Genomic DNA, 25,326 nt, shown 5'->3' with positions numbered 1-25,326 from the left:
CATGTAAATACAGACATTTATCTTGAACAGCATCGAAACAAGAATGTTGTTGTTGTGGTCTTCAGTTCTGAGACTGGTTTGATGCAGCACTCCATGCTACTCTATCCTGTGCAAGCTTCTTCATCTCCCAGTACCTACTGCAGCCTACATCCTTCTGAATCTGCTTAGTGTATTCATCTCTTGGTCTCCCTCTATGATTTCTACTCTCCTCGCTGCCCTCCAATATTAAATTGGTGGTCCCTTCATGCCTCGGAATATGCCCTACCAATCGATCCCTTCTTCTAGTCAAGTTGCGCCACCAATTTCTCTTCTCTTCGATTCTGTTCAATACCTTCTCATTAATTATATAATCTACCCGTCTAATCTTCAGCATTCTTCTGTAGCACCACATTTCGAAAGCTTCTATTATATTCTTGTCTAAACTATTTATTGTCCACGTTTCACTTCCGTACCTGGCTACACTCGATACAAATACTTTCAGAAATGGCTTCCTGACACTTAAATCAGTACTTGATGTTAACAAATTTCTCTTCTTCAGAAACGCTTTCCTTGCCATTGCCAGTCTACATTTTATATCCTCTCTACTTTGACCATCATCAGTTATTTTGCTTACCAAACAGAAAAACTCATTTTCTACTTTAAGCCTCTCATTTCCTAATCTCATTCCTGCAGCATCGCCCGATTTAATTCCACTACATTCCATTATCCTCATTTTGCTTTTGTTGATGTTCATCTTATATCCTCCTTTCAAGAGACTATCCATTGCGTTGAACTGCTCTTCCAAGTCCTTTGCTGTCTCTGGCAAAATTACAATGTCATCGGCAAATCTCAAAGTTTTTATTCCTTCTCCATGGATTTTAATTCCTACTCTGAATTTTTCTTTTTGTTTCATTTACTGCTTACTCAATATACAGATCGAATAACATCAGGAAGAGGCTACAACCCTGTCTCACTTCCTTCCCAACCACTGCTTCCCTTTCATGCCCTTCTACTCTTATAACTGCCATCTGGTTTCAGTACAAATTGTAAATAGCCTTTCGCTCCCTGTATTTTACCCCGACCACCTTCAGAATTTGAAAGAGAGCATTGCAGTTAACATTGTCAAAAGCTTTCTCTAAGTCTACAAATGCTAGAAACATAGGTTTTCCTTTCCTTAATCTATCTTCTAAGATAAGTCGCAGGGTCAGTATTGCCTCACGTGTTCCAACATTTCTACGGAATGCAAACTGATATTCTCCAAGATCAGCTTCTACCACTTTTTCCATTCGTCTGTAAAGAATTCGTGTTATTATTTTGCAGCCGTGGCTTATTAAACTGATAGATCAGTAAATTTCACACCTGTCAACACCTGTTTTCTTTGGGATTGGAATTATTATATTGTTCTTGAAGTCTGAGGGTATTTCGCCTGTCTCATACATCTTGCTCACCAGGTGATAGAGTTTTGTTAGGCCTGGCTCTCCCAAGGCTGTCAGTAGTTCTAATGGATGCTGTCTACTCCCAAGGCCTTGTTTCGACTCAGGTCTTTCAGTGCTCTGTCAAACTCTTCATGCAGTATCATATCTCCTATTTCATCTTCATCTACATTCTCTTCTATTTCTATAATATTGTCCTCAATAACATCGCCATTGTATAGACCCTCTATATACCCCTTCCACTTTTCTGCTTTCCCTTCTTTGCTTAGAACTGGGTTTCCATCTGAGCTCTTGATATTCATACAAGTGGTTCTCTTTTCTCCAAAGGTCTCTTTAATTTTCCTGTAGGGAGTATCTATCGTGATACATGCCTCTACATCCTTACATTTGTCCCCTAGGCATCCCTGCTTAGCCATTTTGCACTTCCTGTCAATGTCATTTTTGAGACGTTTCTATTCCTTTTTGCCTGCTTCATTTACTGCATTTTTATATCTTCTCCTTTCATCAATTAAATTCATTATCTCTTCTGTTACCCAAGGACTTCTATTAGCCCTCATCTTTTTACCTACTTGATCCTCTGCTACTTTCACTATTTCACTTCTCAAAGCTACCCATTCTTCTTCTACTGTATTTCTTTCCCCCATTCTTGTCAATCGTTCCCTAATGCTCTCCCCGAAACTCTGTAAAACCTCTGGTTTAGTCAGTATATCCAGGACCCATCTCCTTAAATTCCCACCTTTTCGCAATTTCTTCAGTTTTAATCTACAGTTCATAACCAATAGATTGTGGTCAGAGTCCACAATTGCTCCTGGAAATGCCTTACAATTTAAAACCTGGTTCCTGAATCTCTGTTTTACCATTATATAATCTATTTGAGACCTTCCAGTATCTTCTGGCTTCTTCCATGTATACAGCCTTCTTTTATGGTTCTTGAACCAAGTGTTACCTATTATTAAGTTATGCTCTGTGCCGAATTCTACCAGGCGGCTTCCTCTTTAATTTATTAGCCCCGATCCATATTCACCTATTATGTTTCCTTCTCTTTCTTTTCCTACTATCGAGTTCCAGTCACCCATGACTATTAAATTTTTGTCTCCCTTCACGATCTGAATAATTTCTTTTATCTCATCATACATTTCATCAATATCTTCGTCATATGCGGAGGTAGTTGGCATGTAAACTTGTACTACTGTGGTAGGTGTGGGCTTCGTATCTATCTTGGCCACTATAATGTGTTCATTCTGCTGTTTGTAGTAGCTTGCCCGCACTCCTATATTTTTATTCATTATTAAACCTACTCCTGCATTACCCCTATTTGATTTTGTATTTATAACCCTGTATTCACCTGATCAGAAGTCTTCTTCCTCCTGCCAACCAACTTCACTAATTCCCACTATATGTAACTTTAACCTATCCGTTTCCCTTTTTAAATTTTCTAACCTACCTACCCGATTAAGGGTTCTGACATTCCACGCTCCAATCCGTAGAATGCCAGTTTTCTTTCTCCTGATAACAACGTCCTCTTGAGTAGTCCCCGCCCGGAGGTCCAAATGGGGGACTATTTTACCTGCAGAATATTTTACCCAAGAGGACACCATCATCATTTAACCATACAGTAAAGCTGCATGCCCTCGGGGAAAATGACGGCTGTAGTTTCCCCTTGCTTTCAGCTGTTCGCAGTACCAGAACAGCAAGTCCGTTTTGGTTATTGTTACAAAGCCAGATCAGTCAATCATCCAGACTGTTGCCCCTGCAACTACTGAAAAGGCTGCTGCCCCTCTTCAGGAACCACATGTTTGTCTGTCCTCTCAACAGATTCCACTCCGTTGTGGCTGCGTATACAGTACGGCTATCTGTACCACTGAGGCACACAAGTCCACCCACCAATGGCAAGGTCCATGGTTCATGGGGGGAGTGGGGGCAAAACACGAATAAAAGATGATAATTTGTTTTACAGGGTGCTGTTTTTGAGGTGTAATGTCATAAAATATACAACTATTGATATATAAACAGAAAAATATGTACGTGGCAAAGTTTTGCCTGATTGCTCTAAAATTTTATAGCTTCCAAATTGGGTGTTAAATACTTAACAAAAATAAAATAAGTTAAAATATGGCCAAAAATCAGTTGATGGTGTATATTTCTGCTGGGGTGCAGAAATTCTGACAGAGCTTTTACCAGCTTCCAACTCCAAAGTGGAAATGGCAGTTGGTGAAACATTAGTCCACTATAGAGTTGTGGCAATACTGGGACATTTGCCACAGAGACACATACAAAATCGTGTAACGTGATGGATCGAAGTAGGAGCACGAAGAAGCACTGCTGAGCATGAGAGTATCTGTCACGGAAGTTATTTCACTGACTCAGCTGTAGACCTTAATAACTGTAGTGCAGGTAGTGCTCCTACTGTGGGGGAGGGGGAGGGGGGATAAATATTGAAATCTTGTAGTTGAGGTTGCTGCGACAAGCATTCCTGTTGTATAGCAGAGGTGAAGTTTAGGTTGGAAGCTGAAGTTTGTTGAGAGGTAGCAAAGCCAGTGATAGTTCCATGAGGAGAAGATTCTGTTTTCTGTTATACACAGTTTTTGATGACAGATTGGCCAGTGGTGTAGCACGAGGTCTAGGTTGGTTAGGAAGGTGGCAGTTGGGGTGGAAGTTGGCAAAGCCAACGAATGTCATGATCTTTTATAGATTGAGTTTTGCACTCTGCAGTGGAATGTGCAACGATACAAAACTTCCCAGATCAGAGATGTGTGCCGGACCGAGGCTTAAACTCAGCACCTTTTCCCTCCACAAGCAAATGTTGGTGGAAGTAAAGCTGTGAGGACAGGTCAACAGTTCTGCCTGGGTAGTTGAAGTTGGTACAGCACTTTCCCACTAAAGGCAAAGTTTGTCTAGTTCCTGCACACATTTTCGTTGTAGCCTTTTTTGTTTGTATTCTGCATACCATACTTCAATTTAAAACCTTGATAAAGAGCACTATTTTCTTGCTATGGTCAGATTTTTTTCAAGTTTTTAGTATGTATGAAGAAATTAATAAGAGCAACATTGCTGACCCAAACCTCTGTGCCAGTGGTGATACTGTTTATTCTTCAGATTTAATTTGCTGATGCTATCATGTCGTTTGTAATATAAACTGTCGATTGTTTATTAAGGTTCATATTTTTGTCACGATGATGATGTCACCAGTCATTCGGTGAGCTGTGGCACTGTTAACTCGTCCTTAAATATTTTCACTCGTAAGAAATGATTCCAAAGACAGCCATCGTGTGATATTGTCCTGCTGTTGCTGTTATTGGGTTAACATTATTTGCATTAGCTGAAATCTATATATTCAAACAAATCCTGGTTCACAATGCTGATTTTTTCCCCTCTGTTTCCAGTACTTGCAAGCATGTCTGATAGACAGCCACGTGACAAGTTCTCCCCCGAAACGTCCCAACTCACAGCCATCTGACGGAAGACTCGTCAGCAAAAAGGCTTCGGGCTCTGAGCGTAGTGGTAAAAGCCACATGGCTGGTGAAGATGTCACAGAGATGCGTGTGGGCATTGATGATTTGCCTGATGAGGTATTGTTAATGATTTTCTCTCACTTGTCCTTCAGTGAGCTAATAGATGTGGTACGGAACGTGTGCCATCGTTGGAGAAGACTGTATAAGGTTCGGAAGTTGTGGCATAACAAGGAATACCATATTGGGTAAGAAATGTAATAATACATACATGTGATTTGTTCTTTCAAGAAATATGGTACTATATTATAGGGTAATATCTTTATTACTTATTTTGTGACACTGGTGTGGTAAACTTTGGATTTCAGCAGTCAGTCAGCTTAGTCAAGAATGTTGGAGTATTATGGTTTTATATTAAGTGCTTCCCACTTTTAGAATGTCACAAAGGAGCTGAAATCTATTTTGGATTCAATATATTTGTTAGACTGGTGTGATGTGTAGATTCTGCAATGAAAAATTGTCTATTTCATTATTAGTGTTGTACCCTGTGTCATTTCCGAACCAGGATGCATAGTGATACGCATGTTGGAACTTAAATAGTCGCAACACCGCCGAGGAAACTGTGTGCAACGGAATCTACTATTGTCGCTGATAGCACACGTTGTTGTCATGCCTACTTCTACATGTACATTTATACTCTGCAAGCCACACAAGCGGAGGGCACTTAACGTGGCACTGTCATTACCTCCCTTTCCTGTTCCAGTCACGTATGGTTCACGGGAAGAACGACTGCCGGAAAGCCTCCGTGCGTGCTCGAATCTCTCTAATTTTACATTCGTCATCTCCTCGGGAGGTATAAGTAGGGGGAAGTAATATATTCCATACCTCATCCAGAAGCACACCCTCTCAAAACCTGGCGAGCAAGCTACACCGCGATGCAGTGCACCTCTCTTGCAGAGTCTGCCACTTGAGTTTGCTAAAGATCTCCGTAACGCTATCACGCTTACCAAATAACCCTGTGATGAAACGTGTCACTCTTCTTTGGATCTTCTCTGTCTCCTCTGTCAACCTGACCTGGTACGGATCCCACACTGATGAGCAATACTCAAGTATAGGTCGATCGAGTGTTTTGTAAGCCACTTCCTTTGTTGGTGCACTACTTTTTTAAGCCCTCTCCAAATGAATCTCAAACTGGCACCTGCCTTACCAACAATTAATTTTGTATGATCATTCCACTTCAAATCGTTCCACATGCATACTCCCAGATATTTTACAGAAGTAACTGCTACCAGTGTCTGTTCCGCTATCATATAATCATACAATAAAGGATCCTTCTTTCTATGTATTCGCAATACATTACATTTGTCTATGTTAAGGGTCAGTTGCCACTCACTGCACCAAGTGCCTATCTGCTGCAGATCTTCCTGCATTTTGCTGCAATTTTCTAATTCTGCAACTTCTCTGTATACTACAGCATCATCCGCGAAAAGCCGCATGGCACTTCTGAGCAAATGGACTCACCCGTTCGACATCACCAACATGCATACAATCGAGGGAAACACAGACACTTGTGAACGAGTGGTCTAATGTAATAGTGTCACTATGTTTTCAAAACAGGAACAACGGAATTGGATCAAGATTCAATGTGCCAGAGGTCATACAGAACAGTGGCACATTGGGTAAAAGCCTTCAATGAAGGTCGGCAAACTGTGGCAGGCATGCATCAGGCAGGTCTTCCTAGTGTCTCTGAAGAAGGGCATCCTGTTGCTGCTTTAGTGGACAGTTATCGTTGGCATACTATTTGTGAGCTCGCCCATGAAACCAGATTAGCGCATACGACTGTGCTCCGCATCCTGAAGGAATGCCTGAGTGTGTGAAAAATTGTATCATCATGGGTTCCGTATGACTTATCGGAAACGCAGAAATGGATTAAGACGCTGCTCAGACACACATGGAGCACTATGAGCAAAAAGGAGAGGTTTTCTTATGCCATATCACAACACTGGATGAGACATGGGCCACATTGTGCGAGCCAAAACTGAAACGCCAATACAATGAATGGCATCATTATGGGTTGCCGTGAAAGTCGAAAGTGCATCAGAGCCCCAGTATGGTGGAAGTTACAGTGATTCTCGTGTATGACTGTGAAGGTGTTATCCTAACACATTACGTGCCTCCTTGGCAGACCATCAGTGCACAGTATTTCTGTTTGTTTTTGGAGCATCACCTGCTACCAGCTTTGCGAAAGAAGTGGCGACACTTCCCACACAAACCAGCCATCATTTTGCACGACAATGTGTGGCCACATACAGCACAAGCTGTGGCTGCTCTGTTTGGTCGATGGGACTGGGAAGTAGTGTACCGTCCACCATACTCCCCGGACTTAAGTCCTTGTGACTCTGATTTGATTCTGAAAATTAAGGAACCACTTTGTGGCATTCGCTTCAGAACTGTTGCAGAGTTTCGAGAGGCAGTAGACCACTCCATTCGCACCATGAACAGAACAGGCTCTCCCAACGTTATACTACGCCTTCCACATTGCTGGAAATGGGTTCTACATAATGCTGGTGACTACTTTGAAGTACAGTAACAGGTGCAAACATGTAACTCGTTTGTATTGGTTGTGAATAAATAGTTGCCGCTATTTAAGTTCCAACCCTCGTATTTCTTTGTCCCCACCCTCCCCTCTTTTTAATGTGTGTACCTACTCATATATTTCTTACCATCATTTGTAATCTGATGTAGCTTTAGAAAATTATAGAAGGTCATGGATTAACAGTGCAGCTGAAATACGATGTCTGTTCAAAAAATTCTGGAACATTCATAATTTTGCACCAGTGGTAGGTTGGAGCAAAATGTGGTTAGTGTCCTGCACATGCCTGTGTTTAATGTGTAACTGCTGGCAGTTTCATTGTTGTTTCTCTGTTAGTTATTGTTCAGTACTGAACTGAGTAGGATGTTGTCACACAGTTTGCAAATTTTGAGATGGCAGCCTTAGAGGAGCACACATCTGCATTAAATTTTGTGCGAAACTCAAGAAAACCTTTACAGAGACACACCAAAAAGGTGTGGTGGAAGTCTGCAGTGATTAGTGCTTAAGCCATACTCAGTGTCACGAATGTCAGGAACGCCAATGAAATTCTGCATGCGAATCAATGACTGTCAAAGAGATTGCAAAAAAAAAAAAAAAAAAAAAAAAAAAATAGATGAGATAAAAGAAAAGTCACAGATGGTGCTTTGCCTCCAGGAAGAGGTGTGCCAAGACTGCTCCTGCAAGTGGAAACAGTATTGTGAATGGTGTATCAACTGTGGAGGAGAGTTTTTTGAAGGAGACTATGCACAATAAGTAAAAGGGAAGCATGGAAAAATCTTGTGAATAGAATTCCAGAATTTTTTGAACAGATGTTGTATGTTTCTCCCCATCTCCACTAGTTATTGTTCACCAGTTTGGAAAAAGTCACATAAATGTAATAAAATGAGGGAAAAAAGTGGCAGTATTGAAGAAAATGATAAAACACATTGATTATGCTCCCGCACTGTCAATGTGGTGGCTGTTCCGTACAGTCACAGAGATTGTAATTGTCATAATATTATGATACCTGCATGAATATAGAGGTATGACCTGGGATGTTATTGTTATTAATATCTTCAAACATATTAAAAACTGGGAAATATTATACTGATGGTAGGAAGTAGGGTTTAAATAATATAACTACAGAATGTTAAATGTATAAAAAATAAAGATTATTGTGAAAAAAATCTTTGTTATAGTTGCTAAACTTGAGGATACTCTTATGTTCTTTTGCAAATAAAGATCCAGTTGTCACATGCATGCCAAGATTATAGTATTAGTGTAAGTAATGTTAGAAAGAGCTGTTAAAATTTAAAATTAATCGAAGTCCCAAGGCATAGTATCATACCCTGTAGTCAAAAGGAAATACAGGATACACCCGTCTACAGAAAGGCTAGCGGTATTTATCCACAAAGCTACTATCCAGTATCATCAATATAGATCTGTTGCAGAATCTTAGAACATATACTGAGCAAAAGCATGAAAGGTATCTCGAACAGAATGACCAGCTCCATGCCTGCCAAATTGTCTGAATTCTGAAAACACTGATCATATGAAATGTGACTTGTACTTTTATTCTTCCACGACATCTTGAAAGTTGTGGATTTCCTGGACGTAAAGGTGGAGTGTGTCATGTTATCTTGAATGAAGAGTCATTAACAAAAGTAGAAGTAGCTTCAGGGGTGTAGTCCATGTACATGGTTGCCACAAGTTCTGAAACTCAGGGAATTTCGAACATGTCAGGGAAATATCAGCAAAATTACCGCTTTCAACACTACCGCCGCTATAAAATTCACTGTTCCCAGTTTACAAACATTTCTCGTGTAACCTTGTGAATACTGTTTCACAGCTTCAGTTCCTTTCACCTATTAAACAACCATTTCGGCTAGTTCTAACAACTTTCGCTTTATTTCCATTCCCATTTTTCCCACATCACCGATCCTTCTTTTAGCAGCTTCCCACAGGTTTTAATGTTATTATTTCTTCGTTAGACAATTGTTAGCCTCATTTTCAAAATCTGCCACCACATAACCAGTCCTTTTAATACATTTACACGCAATTTTTCAAAATTTTCCAAATTTTTCCACCTTTTAACGTGTTTTGGAGGCAACACAACTATGTAACCTTTGTGCACTTCATTGTATACCAACCTAAATTCACCACAGGATCAACGTAGTTCAGCTTTAACCAACACTTTTTCGACTTTTTTCGCACCAGAACTGCAGTTGCTTTCTAGTTCACCTTTATCTCTCCCCATATAGTTTTACTTTTATTTTCATTTTAGCCTCATGTTACACTTTCCACCTTCTAAATACCATGTCACCCTCACGACATCCTCACAACGACCCCATTATGTTTTATTTACATTCCCTCCTCAAACATGCCTTCGCCCTAGCCAGATCATGCTCCCATATTTTATTTACTCAGGCTTGTCTGACATTTGGCATTACCTCCAAAGGCCTCACACTTAAAGTTCCCATCTCTGACTGTAACCCTTCTTTCCATCAGTCCCTATACCAGTTCCAAACTGAACAATCCATAGCCCTCACCTGCCTAATCCTTCACCTACACATCAACTCAGCCAATGAACACACCCGTCAACTTCTATCCCTAATCAAAGTCTTTCCTCTCGCACATCCACACCGGCTGTTCAAAGCATCCTCCTAGAGGCCAACCGCAAATTAGAGCAGCATGCTACCCTCCACCCCAAAAAACTATCCAATCTCCTGGTTTTCCACCTCTTGAAAGGCAACTCGCTCACCCTTCACAACCTTTCCAACAAACCTCAACCTCCTTTGAATTGCACACAGACCCAGTCTCTCCCATCTACTCAATCTCCCACTTCCAGCTCCACTCCCCCCAAAACCTCAAAATTCTAATCAACACAGTCTGGACCACAACACCCCAATTCAGTAGCTAACCTTTCCTCCAAACCTCTCTCCCAATCTGAAACCTCTGTCCTATTCAAAGGCCTCACTTTCAGCCCTACTCCCAGATTCAACCAAACAGCCCTCGTCAAAGATTTACTGCCCTACACCCGTAGTCTCTGCTGGAAATATCGCTTTGCCACGAAGAAAAATAATCCTAGTCCCACTCCTAATGATCCAACTCCTCAAGACACTATCGAAATTGAACCCTGCCTGGAACAGTTCCGTCCTCCGTCACAGCGGGACCCACCTCCTCTTCCTCAAAATCACCCTCTTCAAACCTCCCAGGAATTTGTCACTGTCCAGCCTTGCCTCTCAATCTTTCTTGAAAAACCTTAATCCTACTCCCAACATCACCACAGCTGAAGCCCAGGATATCCGTGATCTGAAGGCTGACCATCCATTATCATTCTTCCAGCTGACAAGTGTTCCACGACCGTGGTACTTGATCCTCAGGAGTATGTGGCTGAGGGACTGCGTCAGCTTTCAGACAACACTACATACAAAGTTTGCCAAGGTAATCCCATTCCGGATGTTCAGGCGGAGCTTCAAGGAATCCTCAGAACCTTAGGCCCCCTACAAAACCTTTCACCTGACTTCATCAACCTCCTGATCCCTCCCCCTGCAGGTTCGGGGGTAAGAATACACCCGTGGTATTTCTGTCTGTCGTAATAGGTGACTAAAAGGAGTCTCAAACGTTTCAGCCTTATGTGATGGTCCCCTGTCGGGTTTGACCTCCATATCTCAATTTTTTTTCTGAAGAGCGAGTCAATTGGGGAACGGCGCCTGACATGGTGCATTTTGTCCATCGTGCATTGAGACCTAAAGCCAGCTTTACCGTTGTCGCATTGCCATCCTGCTCATTCTCCATCTCTTGGGCGAGGATGCATTCCTGGGTGCAATTTCCAGTATGCACTGCGCAGTATCACTTTATGCGGAGGTGACGACCATGGACTTTATTGCACCTAATATCCAGCACGGTAGCCGCCTGTTGTGGTGGGACCACCATGTAGCCTTTTGGTTGTAGCCCCCTGACAACACAAGGATCGCTCTACTGATACCTGTGCCATTAACTTCCCACATATGCCAAGGAGTAAACGCCTATCCTCCTGGGGTATCGGGACTCCAGGCAATGGCCATCCTGCCAGGTGGCTCTTGCTGCGGCTGGGTGGTGCCAGTGGGGAGGGCCCTTGGTCGGAGTAGGTGGCATCAGGGCTGATGACCCGCGATGGAGCATGGTACATCATCTTTCGGTGGAGGCCAGCCGCCAGCTGTCTCTAAGCATTCATGGGCTCAATTTAATGCTCAGAAGTACGATCCAAAAACGTTCCCCTCCCTGGCCATGCTGTGGGAGGAGCGTAACTCTCAGGATGGCAGTAACAGTTATTTGCCCCGATTCTTAGTTTGTACGAGAGCTGATGGGGAGTCTTTTCTATCCACAAAGCCTCAGTTCTTCGTCGAGCATTTAGAGGACAAGTTTGGGGAGCTGGAAGGCTTGTCCAAAAAGTGCTCTGGGTCAGTACTGATACAAATGGCATCCTCTGCCCAGTCATGACAGTTACTTGCTTGTGACATGTTGGGGGATGTTGCCGTTACGACACACCCCATAAGAGTTTGAATATGGTCCACAGAGTTATTTTCCATAGGGACCTTCTTTTGCAGTCTGATGACAAGCTGCGTGCCAATTTAGAGCACCGAGGTGTCCATTTCATCCGGCGCGTTCATCGGGGTCCGAAGGATAATCAGATTGCTACCGGTGCCTTCATCTTGGCCTTTGAGGGCGATACATTACCGGAAAAGGTCAAGGTGATGCTCTACCGATGTGATGTCAAGCCCTATATTTCTCCCCCAATGTGGTGCTTTAAGTGCTGGAAGTTCGGCCATATATCTTCCCGCTGCACTTCCAGCCTAACATGTCGTGATTGTGGACACCCATCACATACCAATACTCCATGTGCCCTGCCTCCCATCTGTGTCAATTGTGGAGAGCATCATTCACCTTGCTCGCCAGACTGCAGAATCTTCCAGATAGAGCGCAAAATCGTGGAATATAAGACCCTGGACTGACTGACCTATACTGAGGCCAAAAGGAAATATGACAGACTACACCCTGTGAGAATGACATCTTCCTACGCCGCTGCTACAACAACTGTGTTAGTCCCATCAGTTTAGAGAATTCCAGCCGGATCGACGAGCAGTACAATTCCTCCTGCCCCTTTGCCCGGGGGGGGGGGGGGGGGGGGGGGGGGCTCTACCCACCTGGTTGCTCCTGCACCACCTACCTCAGGAGCAACACCCTCCCACCCATTGGGGACGTCCGTCCTTGGTTATCGTGGTTATTATAAGAACCGGGCAGCTTATGAAAGGGTGTCTGGTGGCGTCTGCATCTATGTCCTACACTCTCTTCACAGCGGGTCTGTCCCTCTACAAACACCTTTAGAGGCTGTCGCTGTTCGGGTGTGGACGCCACAGGCTGTTACCGTCTGCAGTCTTGCACCAGAAGGTGATGTTCCACAGCACTGATAGCCCAATTGCCACCACCTTTCTTGTTACTGGGCGACTTCAACGCCCATAACCCTCTGTGGGGTGGGTCAGTGGCACAGGTCAAGGCGCCACCGCTGAGCATGTATTGGAACAGCTCGATCTTTCCATTTTAAATGATGGTGCCTTCACACATTTTAGTGTCGCGCACGGCACGTACTCTGCAATCGACCTTTTGACCTGCAGCCCTAGCCTCTTACCATCTGTCCAATGAACAGTGCATGATGACCTGTCACTATTACAGCGCTATCTATCACAAAGCAAAGAAAGCTGTCCAACTACAACATTCATATTTCTTTATGTACTACATGAATATGTAATAAAAAATGGGGGTTCCTATTTTAAAAAATGCAGTTGATATCCATTTGACCTATGACAGTTCCAGTTAGTGGGCCAAGCATAGCGTCATCTGGTTTCCCCCTTCAAGCTAGATGAGTTTTGTTCTTTGTATTTTTTTCGTTTGATGTTTCTTTTGCGAGTCATTTGGCCTGGTCACTATCAATGGACCCAATGGAAAATCCAGGATGGAGTGTAACAATATGAGAGAAGGAAAGTTGCTACTCACCATATAGTGGAGATGCTGAGTCGCAATAGGCACAATCGAAAGATTCACACAATCATAGCTTTCAGCCATTAAGACCTTTGTCAGCAGTACACACACACACACACACACACACACACACACACACACACACTAGCACAACTTGCACACACGTATGCAGTCTCAGAGACTGTGTATGTGTGTGTGTGTGTGTGTGCGTGTGTGTGTGTGTGTGTGTGTGTGTGTGTGTGTGTGTGTGTGTGTGTGTGTGTACTGCACTGCGGGCAAGTGCTGTACCAACTAAGCTACCCAAGCACGACTCACACCCCGTCCTCACAGCTTTACTTCTGCCAGTACCTAGTCTCCTACCTTCCAAACTTTACAGAAGCTCTCCTGCGAAACTTGCAGAACTAGCACTCCTGGAAGAAAGGATATTGTGGAGACATGTCTTAGTCACAGCATGGGGGATGTTTCTAGAAAGAAATTTTCACTCTACAGCGGAGTGTGCACCGATATGAAACTTCCTGGCAGATTAAAACTGTGTGCCAGACCGAGACTCGAACTCAGGACCTTTGCCTTTCGCGGGCGAGTGCTCTACCAGGGGAGCTACCCAGACTCACGCCCCGTCCTCACAGCTTTAATTCCGCCAGTGGTAGAGCACTTGCCCACAAAAGGCAAAGGTCCCGAGTTAGAGTCTCAGTCCGGCACACAGTTTTAATCTGCCAGGAAGTTTCTACTGTAAATGATGTTTCCTTTCTACCATCATTGGAGCCAGTATGTCCTAAAGTTAATGTTAGTGTTGCCCCATCAGTTTTGCGCCTTTTCTATTATTTTTTAGCTTTTTGAATCTATTTGCTTCTGAGTTCATGTGAAACATAACTTTTATTATAGTAGCTAAAACAGGCTACTGTGGGGTTTTGACAGATTCTCTCTCTGACTTGTTGAGGGTATTATTCAGGAATGAACTGTCAGTGTATTACCATGTTGCAGGGTATCGAAGCACTGCGACTCGGACTCCTGCAGATGTGGCACGACTGAGCGTGAGGTGATACGGACTTTCATGAATGCCCCGTACTTGCGTAAGGTACACCTGTGGCAAGGCGTCACCTCACACGTCATCTATATGCTCTCCGCAAGATGTCACAAACTGTTGGAGCTGCGCCTGCCTCATACTCAGAAGCTTACCCACTTGGTGAGTCTGACATTCTATAGGTTAAAGTGTTGATCTTCATTCTGGAGGATACTTTTTTAATTTATTTTTTTACTGTTTACTGTTTTAAACATCCAATGCTAACCAAGCCTGTTTATTGTGTTTATCTTCTGCCGTTAGGTCATCCGATAGAAATGCCACTTGCACACTTACAGTAGTAGTTTGACGGTGACCAACTTTAAACAGAACTTGATTAATTTTCACACACATTTATTAAAATAATAACAATCATAAACCTTACTTAACTTAATTCTGGATGCTATTTACAATTGACAATCAGAAGTTCCTTTGATCTTGGTACGTTAATCTTATTCTTACATATCTCTGATACTTGAGAAAGTGTCTATTCATTTATCTTCATGGCTGTGTACAGGAATATGGTAACCTTATTAGGCGCAGACTGAAACTTGTCTATAGACTGGTACAGACTAATGCAGACTGGTACAGACTAATGCAGACTGGTTCAGACTGGTGAAGACAAATGCAGACTGACTGATCGGAGGTCTGTACACTCACTGCGCGAGTGTGATCCGTGAGGAGAAAAGGTTCTACGTTAGCAGCAATCTCATTGGCTGCATTACATATTGATACGCGGATCAATTGAAGCAGAATTTGGTCCGTTTCTAAGGCAGCACCATCTTGTAGTGCAGAGACAGATGAGCGCTGCACCTGCGCTGTTGTGCTTAGCGGGGCGCGCTATAGTGGGAAAGTTGTCTACGGGCTGACTTTGCAGAACTATGAACTATGTACACAACACAGGGCAACCATCCACAGCCTTTACCTGCTTCTTAGAAGATGTGAAATTTTGCACCAGGCTTTCTTCAGAGCAGTAATTGTCTAAAATGAGGTATCCTGCAGAGACAAACAGTTTGGTGGTGGTGGGGGCGGGGAATTCCCAAATTCTTAAATGTGTTTGTCAGAGAAGTACCAGTGTCTGTAGCCACTGTGAAGATCACAGTTTTTAACTTGCAGTCACAACACACCTGCACATTTGTGTTATACACTGCAACAACAGCGCTCTGGGCAGACAGATAGCTACATCTCTGGATATGATATAGGATGAGTGCACATAGTAATGTTTATACTGATTTGTAACATAGTTTTTACAAAAGTAAGGATATGTGGTTCAATACAAACTGGCAGTAACTCAAAGAATGGCACCACATTTTTATTCCTTTAGTTTCCTAAGGACAACGGGAGTTATGAAATGGTGCTATACAGTACAGTTTATTTACGATTTACTCGTAACCTACAGATACTTATTGAAGAACGCTTTTTTTTGTGTACAAAAAAATGGTTAGTATACAGCATAAAATGTAAATTTTTGCAGAAAGATATAATATATCTTCTGACTGAAGTCTCCCCCCCCCCCCCCACACACACACACACACACACTCACACTTTCGTGAGCGCATGCATGGAAAACACGGGTCCTGAGTTGTTGCAGTACCACCTCCTTTTCCGGTGCTGCAGTCCTCTGTCACTATACCTTCTTGGACATTTTAACTACTTCAACTACCTGAGCACCATTTCAGGACTGACTCAAACTTCTATATGACACACTGTCAACGGCCCCACCAATCACAGCTTCACTTGGATTCTTACCACACGAGTTTGTGGAGACAGATGTATTCAATGTACGAGAGCGTTCAATAAGAAATGCCCCACATCTTTTTAAAAAGCCATTAATATACATAGACAAATGTCCTTGCTGGTGCTTCACATTTGATGTTTGTTTTGTGCGCCGGTTAAGTTTTGAACCATTCTGCCAGTTGGCAGAACCATAGTACAGCGTCAAAATGGCATCTACATACGACTCATATTATAAGCAATGTGCTGTTACTGAATTCTTGTTTGCAGAAAAAGAAACTGGGGTGAGCATCGAGAAACGTTTGTGTGCAGTGTATGGCAATGCTGCAGTTCACAGGAGTACAGTTGAGTGATGGGTAAAGAAAGTGACAGCCTCAGAGAATGCAGAAACAGAGCTCCACGATCAGCCATGCTCGCGACGTCCTGCCACAATCACTGCTCCAGACATGCCGAATCGTGGGGACGCCATTATTCATGGAGACCGGCGCATAATAACTTGACAATTGGCTCTATCATTGCGCACTTCCAATGTTAACCAACAACTGTAGAGACAGTGAAAACATGGCTACACCTACAGGACAAGCTTTTACCAGCAGGGAATACATGCTCTTCCACAAAGTTGGCATACAGTCATAGAATGTGATGGAGACTATGTAGAAAAATAGGACCTGGACAATACATATTGATGTATATTGTCATCAAATCCTGACTCTTAATAATAAATATACCGGGTGACCAAAAATTCAGTATAAATTTGAAAACTGAAGAAATCATGCAATAATGTAGATAGATAGGTACAAATTGACACACATGCTTGGAATGACGTGGAGTTTTATCAGAACCAAAAAAATACAAAAGTTCAAAAAATGTCTGACAGATGGCGCTTCATTTGATCAGATTAGCAATAATTAGCATAACAAAGTAAGACAAGGGAAGATGATGATCTTTACAGGAAATGTTCAATATGTCCACCATCATTCCTCAACAATAGCTGTAGTCGAGGAATGATGTTGTGAACAACACTGTGAAGCATGTCCGGAGTTATGGTGAGGCATTGGCGTCAGATGTTCTCTTTCAGCATCCCTAGAGATGTCGGTCGATCACAATACACTTGCGACTTTGGGTAACCCTAAAGCAAATAACCGCACGGACTGAGGTCTGGAGACCTGGGAGGCTAAGCATGATGAAAGTGGTGGCTGAGCACACAATCATTACCAAATGATGCTCGCAAGAGATCTTTCATGCGTGCAGCAATATGGGGTGGAGCGCCATCCTGCATAAATATCATACGTTCTAGCAGGTGTTTATCAGCCACGCTGGGGATGATGCAATTCTGTAACATATCGGCGTACCTCTCAGCCGTTACGGTAACAGTTACAAAACCAGAAACACTCATTTCCTCAAAGAAAAAAGGCCTGATAACGGTAGGTGTGGTAAATCCAACCGATACCGTGACTTTCTCATCATGCAACAGTTCTAGAATTTTTGGCAGCCCAAATTCTGCAGTTGTGGCCATTGACAGACCCTCAGAGCATGAAATGAGCTTTGCCGGTCCACAACACGTTACTCAACCAATTGTCATCTTCCCCCATCTTTTGAAATGCCCACACCGCAAATGCCCTCCGCTTCACTAAATCGCCAGGTAACAGTTCATAATGCCGATGGATTTTGTACGGACAGCGTCGGAGGGTACGCCTTAGTGCCAACCAAACAGTTGTGTATGGAATGCCGGTGGCGCTGACTTCCCCATGCATAGACGAACCCTCTACAGTCTCCATTTCTTCCTGAACTGTCTCAGCAGCATTACGCCTTGTGCTCGGTCGGCCACTACGGGGTCTATCGTCTAAACAATCTGTGGCTTCGAACTTCTAAATCATTCTTGCCACAGCTGCATTTGTGAACGGTCCTTTACCCGTTCGAATCCCCTTCCTGTGGTGATAGGATCGTAACACTGAACTAGCACATTCCCCAGTCTGATAATACAGCAGGTAATGTAAACATGCTGCAACCGCTGGCACACTGATTCTCTCTCTCATTACAGCTCTTTTTATACACAATTTTCATGTGCAGTCACTGACATTTTGCTGTCCAGCGCCATCTGTCAGACATTTTGGGATTTTTTTTTTTTTGTGGTTTATTAAGTTTTCAAATTTATACTGACTTTTTGACCACCCGGTAGTTTGAGAAAAGAATTGGAGCACTACTTATTGAACGATCCTCATAAGTATTACAATTATAATTTTGCCCATTGAGGCTACTAATAATAACTTTTTTCATTTTATTAACATTGTCTGGAAAAAGCGCGTTGGTGGTGATCTTGCAACTGTACTAAATTTATGGAATTTATTTGCAAATTGTGGAATCTTTCTGACATTAGCTGCATTATGTATGAAGATATAGCCTCTTGGTGACACATGAACATTTGTGTAAGATCATCACCAAAGTCTGTTTTTTTTATTTTTTTTTCAAACATTGTTAAAAAAGAAAATTAGGAAAAAGAGTACTTAGTATGTCCTCAAACTGATGAGGATACTTTTACTATGACAAAGCCATTATTTTTGTGGTACGTATTTAAGATAAATTTTTAGAAGTTAAATCATTGAGAGAGATTGCTGTTGATTTGAGCCACCTCTGCCTTACAATGTGCTACTCTTGAGGCACATGTTGGTCTGGGTGACAAACCAGTGACTGTTGCCCTATGCATATGGTACAAGGAATCGTCACCGACTGAGGCCTTACACTCCATGCAGATGAGGAGGTTCAGGCTAATCTCGAGCAACGACTTGTACGGTTTGTCAGGTGCTTTCAGAAAGGTCCTGAGGTTGATACAACAGGAACAGGCCTGTGACGGGAATGTCATCCCCGAAAAAGTTAATCTCATATCCCACCACTGATGGTAATTTCAGACGCTTACGCTTCACTCGTATGTCAGTTTCTGTGCAGCTGACCCAAAATGTGGTAACTGTGGATGCTCACTCTATGAAAGTAATTCTTGTGAGTGACAACCCTTGTGTGTCAGTTGCATAGAACTTGATCCTCAAAGTTCACTAGCTTGCTCAGTTTTAAAGAAAGGAAGGAAAAAATTTGCAGGAATATTAACCTGTTGATCAGCTGCCGTAAAATGTATGAATGTATACGTGCTGTCACTATGAGATCCAGTTATGCAAAAGCCACAGCCATCACTCCCACTGTCAACAGTTTTTTCAGAATCAGTTCTCCCACTGACAACCGCCTCTTGTGGTTCCTGGTGCGCTGGGAACCATTTCCCAGTCCTGGCCAGAGCACCAGTCACCTCCTCTGGCGTCTACTGGCAGGGTTTATATATCCAGAGACAACTGGGAAATCCAGGAAATACATAAGAATCTATTCCTCCAGGAGAAAACCAGGAAAAATTGGGAATTTTTCATTGTTTTAGTTTTGAGTTAAATTTTTTGTAATTTGCCTGGTAAGAACTTATAGCCTTAACAAAGAATTTTACTTTAGCCCACTAATGCAGAATAATATTGCAGCAATAAAACGTAATCGAGAGAAAAACACTAATATAAAACTTAAGGTGCAAAGAAAATGTGCCATTTACAACAATAAAACACAGTGCCCCAAGGTGTCTACGACCCAGGACAACCGGGAGATCTGGGAAAAACCTGGGAATTTTTTAGAATTCCAGGAGTCTATTTTTGTTTTAGTTTTCAGTTAAATTTTTGTGTTTTTGATTGGTAAGAATCAATACTCCAACAAAGAAGATTACTGTATCCTTCTTCTGCGGAATAATACTGCAGCAACAAAACATGAACGAGAGGGGGAAAAAAACGAAAATAAAACTTAAGTCTCAAAGGAAATGCGCCATATACTACAGCAAAACATAGTGCTCATACAAGTGTCTGCCAACAGCAAAATGTGTCAAAGGCTTTAGGAAGACTATGCAATGCTTCCTAACAACAAATTGCCTTCAATGAGCATGACGTGACAGGCAGTACTGGTACTCAAGAAAATTTACATCCAAATCTGGACATAGATTGTGCACTTTAACCCAAATTATGCGTTTTAGTATGGTTCACAAAATTCTTATACTCTTGAAGTATCCTCTAATGTCTTGTTTCTTTTGTTACATAGTCAAAGATCTGTTAATGTTTTACACGTACAAACATACCAGCTTCCTGCGTCATCGTAGCTGCGCATGAACTGTGGCGCCTGTTATCTTGCGCTCTCTGGCAACTGCTGAAAAGAATCAGTTTCTAACAGGTCACGGGAAAATATAGCGAATGGTTGTTTGAAAAGCGTTACTTTCAAAGTAAATTTACTTTTACACAAGATGAACAATGTGCGAGAATGTACGATGAATTTCTTAAATCACAGAACGTTTGACTCTCAATTAAAAATCAACTCTTTGAGGATGACCATCTAGAACAATTTCGAGCCCAGAAGATCATAAATTTACGTCGTTATTAAAAAATTTTAGTGGCACATTTGTGTCATATATCTGCAAGTGTAACATGCGCAAAAAAGATCAACATTATATGTGGAAGCTTAGCGTCTCTTGCAGCTTATAAATCTTCGAGACCACGATTATATGTGAAAGCTTTGTTTTTCTTGTAGTAACACTATGTATATTAATTTAAACCATTAACTTTTCCTATTTATGTTTTCATGCTACTTAAGAGTGATCTTGCTTTTGGCTGACTACATCACGTGTCTATGCTGTCTTCGGCTGGCGAGATCACGTGACATGAACTATGACTGGCTTACAAAAGCACGTCACAATCCCGATTTTCAGTGCTTTTGAAAGTAACATGCAGTGTATGGTGGTATTCGAATTTATACCTTCATAACACAAAAATATGCAGCGTACATGGTGCCGCACATCAAAGATCTTTCCAAAACGTGTTTTTTCCCCCCTTAGTTACGTTTTCTAAAGTGCTGGGTAATTGTACATCAGCATATAAAACCATAAACATTCAAAAGACTGATAAGTTTTACAGTGCCGAGGAAAAGTATGCTATCACTTAACATGGGAAAAGTGTGTGTTCACCCTGGAGAAGGTATATTTTCAACCAGGAAATCCAGGAAAAACCTGGGATTTTTTTTTTCCTTGTCCCTGTCCCTTGTCCCTTTTTTCCTTGTCCCTGTATACACCAATGGCTGAAAGCAAGGGGAAACTACAGCCGTATTTTTTCCCAAGGGCATGCAGCTTTACTGTATGGTTAAATGATGATGGCGTCCTCTTGGGTAAAATATTCCGGAGGTAAAATAGTCCCCCATTCGGATCCCTGGGCGGGGACTACTCAGGATGACATCGTTATCAGGAGAAAGAAAACTGGCATTCTATGGATTGGAGCGTGGAATGTGAGATCCCATAATGGGGCAGGTAGGTTAGAAAATTTAAAAAGGGAAATGGATAGGTTTAAGTTAGGTATAGTGGGAATTAGTGAAGTTCGGTGGCAGGAGGAACAAGACTTTTGGTCTAGTAAATACAGGGTTATAAATACAAAATCAAATAGGGGTAATGCAGGAGTAGGTTTAATAATGAATAAAAAATAGGAGTGCAGGTCAGCTACTACAAACAGCATAATGAACACATTATTGTGGCCAAGATAGACACAAAGCCCACACCTACTACAGTAGTACAAGTTTATATGCCAACTAGCTCTGCAGATGATGAAGAAATTGATGAAATGTATGATGATATATAAGAAATTATTCAGGTAGTGAAGGGAGACGAAAATTTAGTAGTCATGGGTGACTGGAATTCGAGAGTAGGAAAAGGGAGAGAAGGAAACATAGTAGGTGAATATGGATTGGAGGAAAGAAATGCAAGAGGAAGCCGTCTGGTAGTATTTTGCACAGAGCATAACTTAATCATAGCGAACACTTGGATAAGAATCATAAAAGAAGGTTGTACACATGGAAGAATCCCGGAAATACTATAAGTCATCATTATATAATGGTAAGACAGAGATTTAGGAACCAGGTTTTAAATTGTAAGACATTTTCAGGGACAGATGTGGACTCTGACCACAATGTATTGGTTATGAGCTGTAGATTAAAACTGAAGAAACTGCCGAAAGATGGGAATTTAAGGAGATGGGACCTGGACAAACTGATTAAACCAGACATTGTACAGAATTTCAGGGAGAGCATAAGGGAACAATTGTCACAAATGGGGGAAAGAAATACAGTAAAAGAAGAATGGGCAGCTCTGAGGGATGAAGTAGTGAAGGCAGCATAGGATCAAATAGGTAAAAAGACGAGGGATTGTAGAAATCCTTGGATAACTGAAGAAGTATTGAATTTAATTGATGAAAGGAGAAAATATAAAAATGCAGTAAATGAAGCACGCAAAAGGAATACAAAAGTCTCAAAAATGAGATCAACAGGAAGTGCAAAATGGCTAAGCAGGGATGGCTAGGGGACAAATGTCAGGATGTAGAGGCACACATCACTAGGGGTAAGATAGATACTGCCTACAGGAAAATTAAAGAGACCTTTGGAGAGAAGAGAACCACTTGTATGAATATCAAGACCTCGGATGGAAACCCAGTTCTAAGCAAAGAAGGGAAGGCAGAAAGGTGGAAGGAGTATATAGAGGGTTTATACATGGCCGATGTACTTGAGGAGAATATTATGGAAATGGATGAGAATGTAGATGAAGACGAAATGGGAGACACAATAGTGTGTGAAGAGTTTGACAGAGCACTGAAAGACCTGAGTCGAAACAAGGCCCAGGGAGTAGACAAGATTCCATTAGAACTACTGACGGCCTTGGGAGAGCCAGTCCTGACAAAACTCTACCATCTGGTGAGCAAGATGCATGCGACAGGCGAAATACCCTCAGACTTCAAGAAGAAAATAATAATTCCAATCCCAAAGATGTGAAAATTACCGAACAATCAGTTTAATAAGCCACAGCTGCAAAATACTTATGCGAATTCCTTACAGATGAATGGAAAAACTAGTAGAAGCCAACCCTGGGGAAGATCAGTTTGGACTCCATAGAAATATTGGAGCACGTGAGGCAATATTGACCTTACGACTTATCTTAGAAGAAAGAATAAGGAAAGTCAAACCTATGTTTCTAGCATAGACTTAGAGAAAGCTTTTGACAATGTTGACTGGAATACTCTCTTTCAAATTCTAAAGGTGGCATGGGTAAAATACAGGGAGCGAAAGGCTATTTACAATTTTTACAGAAACCAGATGACAGTTATAAGAGTCGAGGGACATGAAAGGGAAGCATTGTATTCTGTCAGAGACAGAAAAGGACTTGGAAGAGCAGTTGAACGGAATTGACAATGTCTTGAAAGGAGGATATAAGATGAACATCAACAAAAACAAAACAAGGATAATGGAATGTAGTCGAATTAAGTCGGGTGATGCTGAGGGAATTAGATTGCAAAATGAAACACTCACTACCTGAGAGGATATAAAATGTAGACTGGCAATGGCAAGGAAAGCGTTTCTAAAGAAGAGAAATTTGTTAACATCGAGTATAGATTTAAGTGTCAGGAAGTCGTTTCTGAAAGTATTTGTATGGAGTGTAGCCTTGTATGGAAGTGAAACATGGACGACAAATAGTTTGGACAAGAAGAGAATAGAAGCTTTTGAAATGTGATGCTACCGAAGAATGGTGAAGATTAGATGGATAGATCACATAACTAATGAGGAGGTATTGAACAGAATTGAGGAGAAGAGGAGTTTATGGCACAACTTGACAAGACGAAGGGACCGGTTGCTAGGACATGGTCTGAGGCATCAAGGGATCACAAATTTAGCATTGGAGGGCAGCGTGGAGGGTAAAAATCGTAGAGGGAGACCAAGAGATGAATATACTAAGCAGATTCAGAAGGATGTAGGTTGCAGTAAGTAATGGGAGATGAAGAAGCTTGCACAGGATAGAGTAGCATGGAGAGCTGCATCAAACCAGTCTCATGACTGAGGACCACAGCAACAACAACAACTGTATACACCCTGTTCCCGCACAAGCGTCTGCCGACAGCAAAATGGTCGAAAGCTCTGGGATGAAGACTATACAATACTTCATAAGAACAACTGCTTTTGGTGAGTGTGGCACCGCAACTGCTAAATTAGGCTCATTTCATCAGTTGCCAGCTGCCACACGCACAGAGCTCAACTCGCACATCAGCAGTGCCTCCTCCCGCTTCTTGCTACTTGGAGTGTGGCTGTCAGTAGTGTAAGCAGTAGCAGCAAGTAGCCAGATGCTGCCCGGAAAAACTTTCTGGTGCACCCAAGGTGCCAGATTCGCACATTCATAGAGTAAGCAGTCATGGGGGGGGGGGGGGGGGGGGGGGGGGAGAGGAAGTTTCCACGTGACCCACATTTATGTTTCGTGATTTTGGTGTTCTCTCTTCATTTACAGCTCTCGCATCAAATGAAAACAAAACAGGTTTCTATGGCTGGGAGCTATCAAATGGATTAAAATACATTTACATGATTACAGGAGACTGAGATATGTTTAGTTTGTTTTCTGATTTTTATTTTATTTTCACATTATTGGCAATGAAACAATAATCGCTTTGGAGAACAATGAAGTTTTTTTGGCAGTTTCCTAGAGAAATTTGGCTTTTATAATCTTCTCTGCAGAGGCAGTAAGTTTATTTCAGTCAAGTGTTTCATTCCCCGCTATTAGCTAATTTCAGCTGTTCACAGTGTTCCAAGTGCACATTTTCTTCATTTGCCATGTAATGCATTATGATGTAATAAAGAACAAAACATAATATAGTAATGGTATTCCAAGGGAAATGGCTTCCCAAAAACTGCACTGAAAAACTTAGCAGAATTTTACACGTCTGCCTTCCGTAAAACACAATGTTTTTCGATCACAAGACACATTTCAACACTTGCCTGATACCTCCTCTAGGTTTCATGTTATTTCTTATTTTGTGTTGTTTTCATCTTAAATTTATAGAACGCTGTTCTTTAATAAATTGTACACTCCTGGAAATTGAAATAAGAACACCCTGAATTCATTGTCCCAGGAAGGGGAAACTTTATTGACACATTCCTGGGGTCAGATACATCACATGATCACACTGACAGAACCACAGGCACATAGACACAGGCAACAGAGCA

At 42.0% G+C, this 25,326-nt stretch overlaps 1 protein-coding gene across 3 annotated transcripts in view; it reads left to right on the top strand.

The window, feature by feature from the left end:
- The window catches only part of LOC126293606 (uncharacterized), a 121,976-nt gene that overhangs the window by 16,098 nt on the left and 80,552 nt on the right, over window positions 1–25,326 (top strand). For all 3 annotated transcript variants that reach the window (XM_049986889.1, XM_049986891.1, XM_049986890.1), the window contains exons 2-3: window positions 4,796–5,109; window positions 14,433–14,634. In XM_049986889.1, coding sequence (XP_049842846.1) covers window positions 4,796–5,109; window positions 14,433–14,634 — 516 coding nt within the window. The remainder of the gene's footprint in view (window positions 1–4,795; window positions 5,110–14,432; window positions 14,635–25,326) is intronic.

This window comes from Schistocerca gregaria, chromosome 10, assembly GCF_023897955.1.
Source record: "Schistocerca gregaria isolate iqSchGreg1 chromosome 10, iqSchGreg1.2, whole genome shotgun sequence".
NCBI classification, from domain to species: Eukaryota; Metazoa; Arthropoda; class Insecta; order Orthoptera; family Acrididae; genus Schistocerca; species Schistocerca gregaria.
Note: the sequence above shows the minus strand (reverse complement) of the source record. Positions and strands in the feature narration are given on the sequence as shown.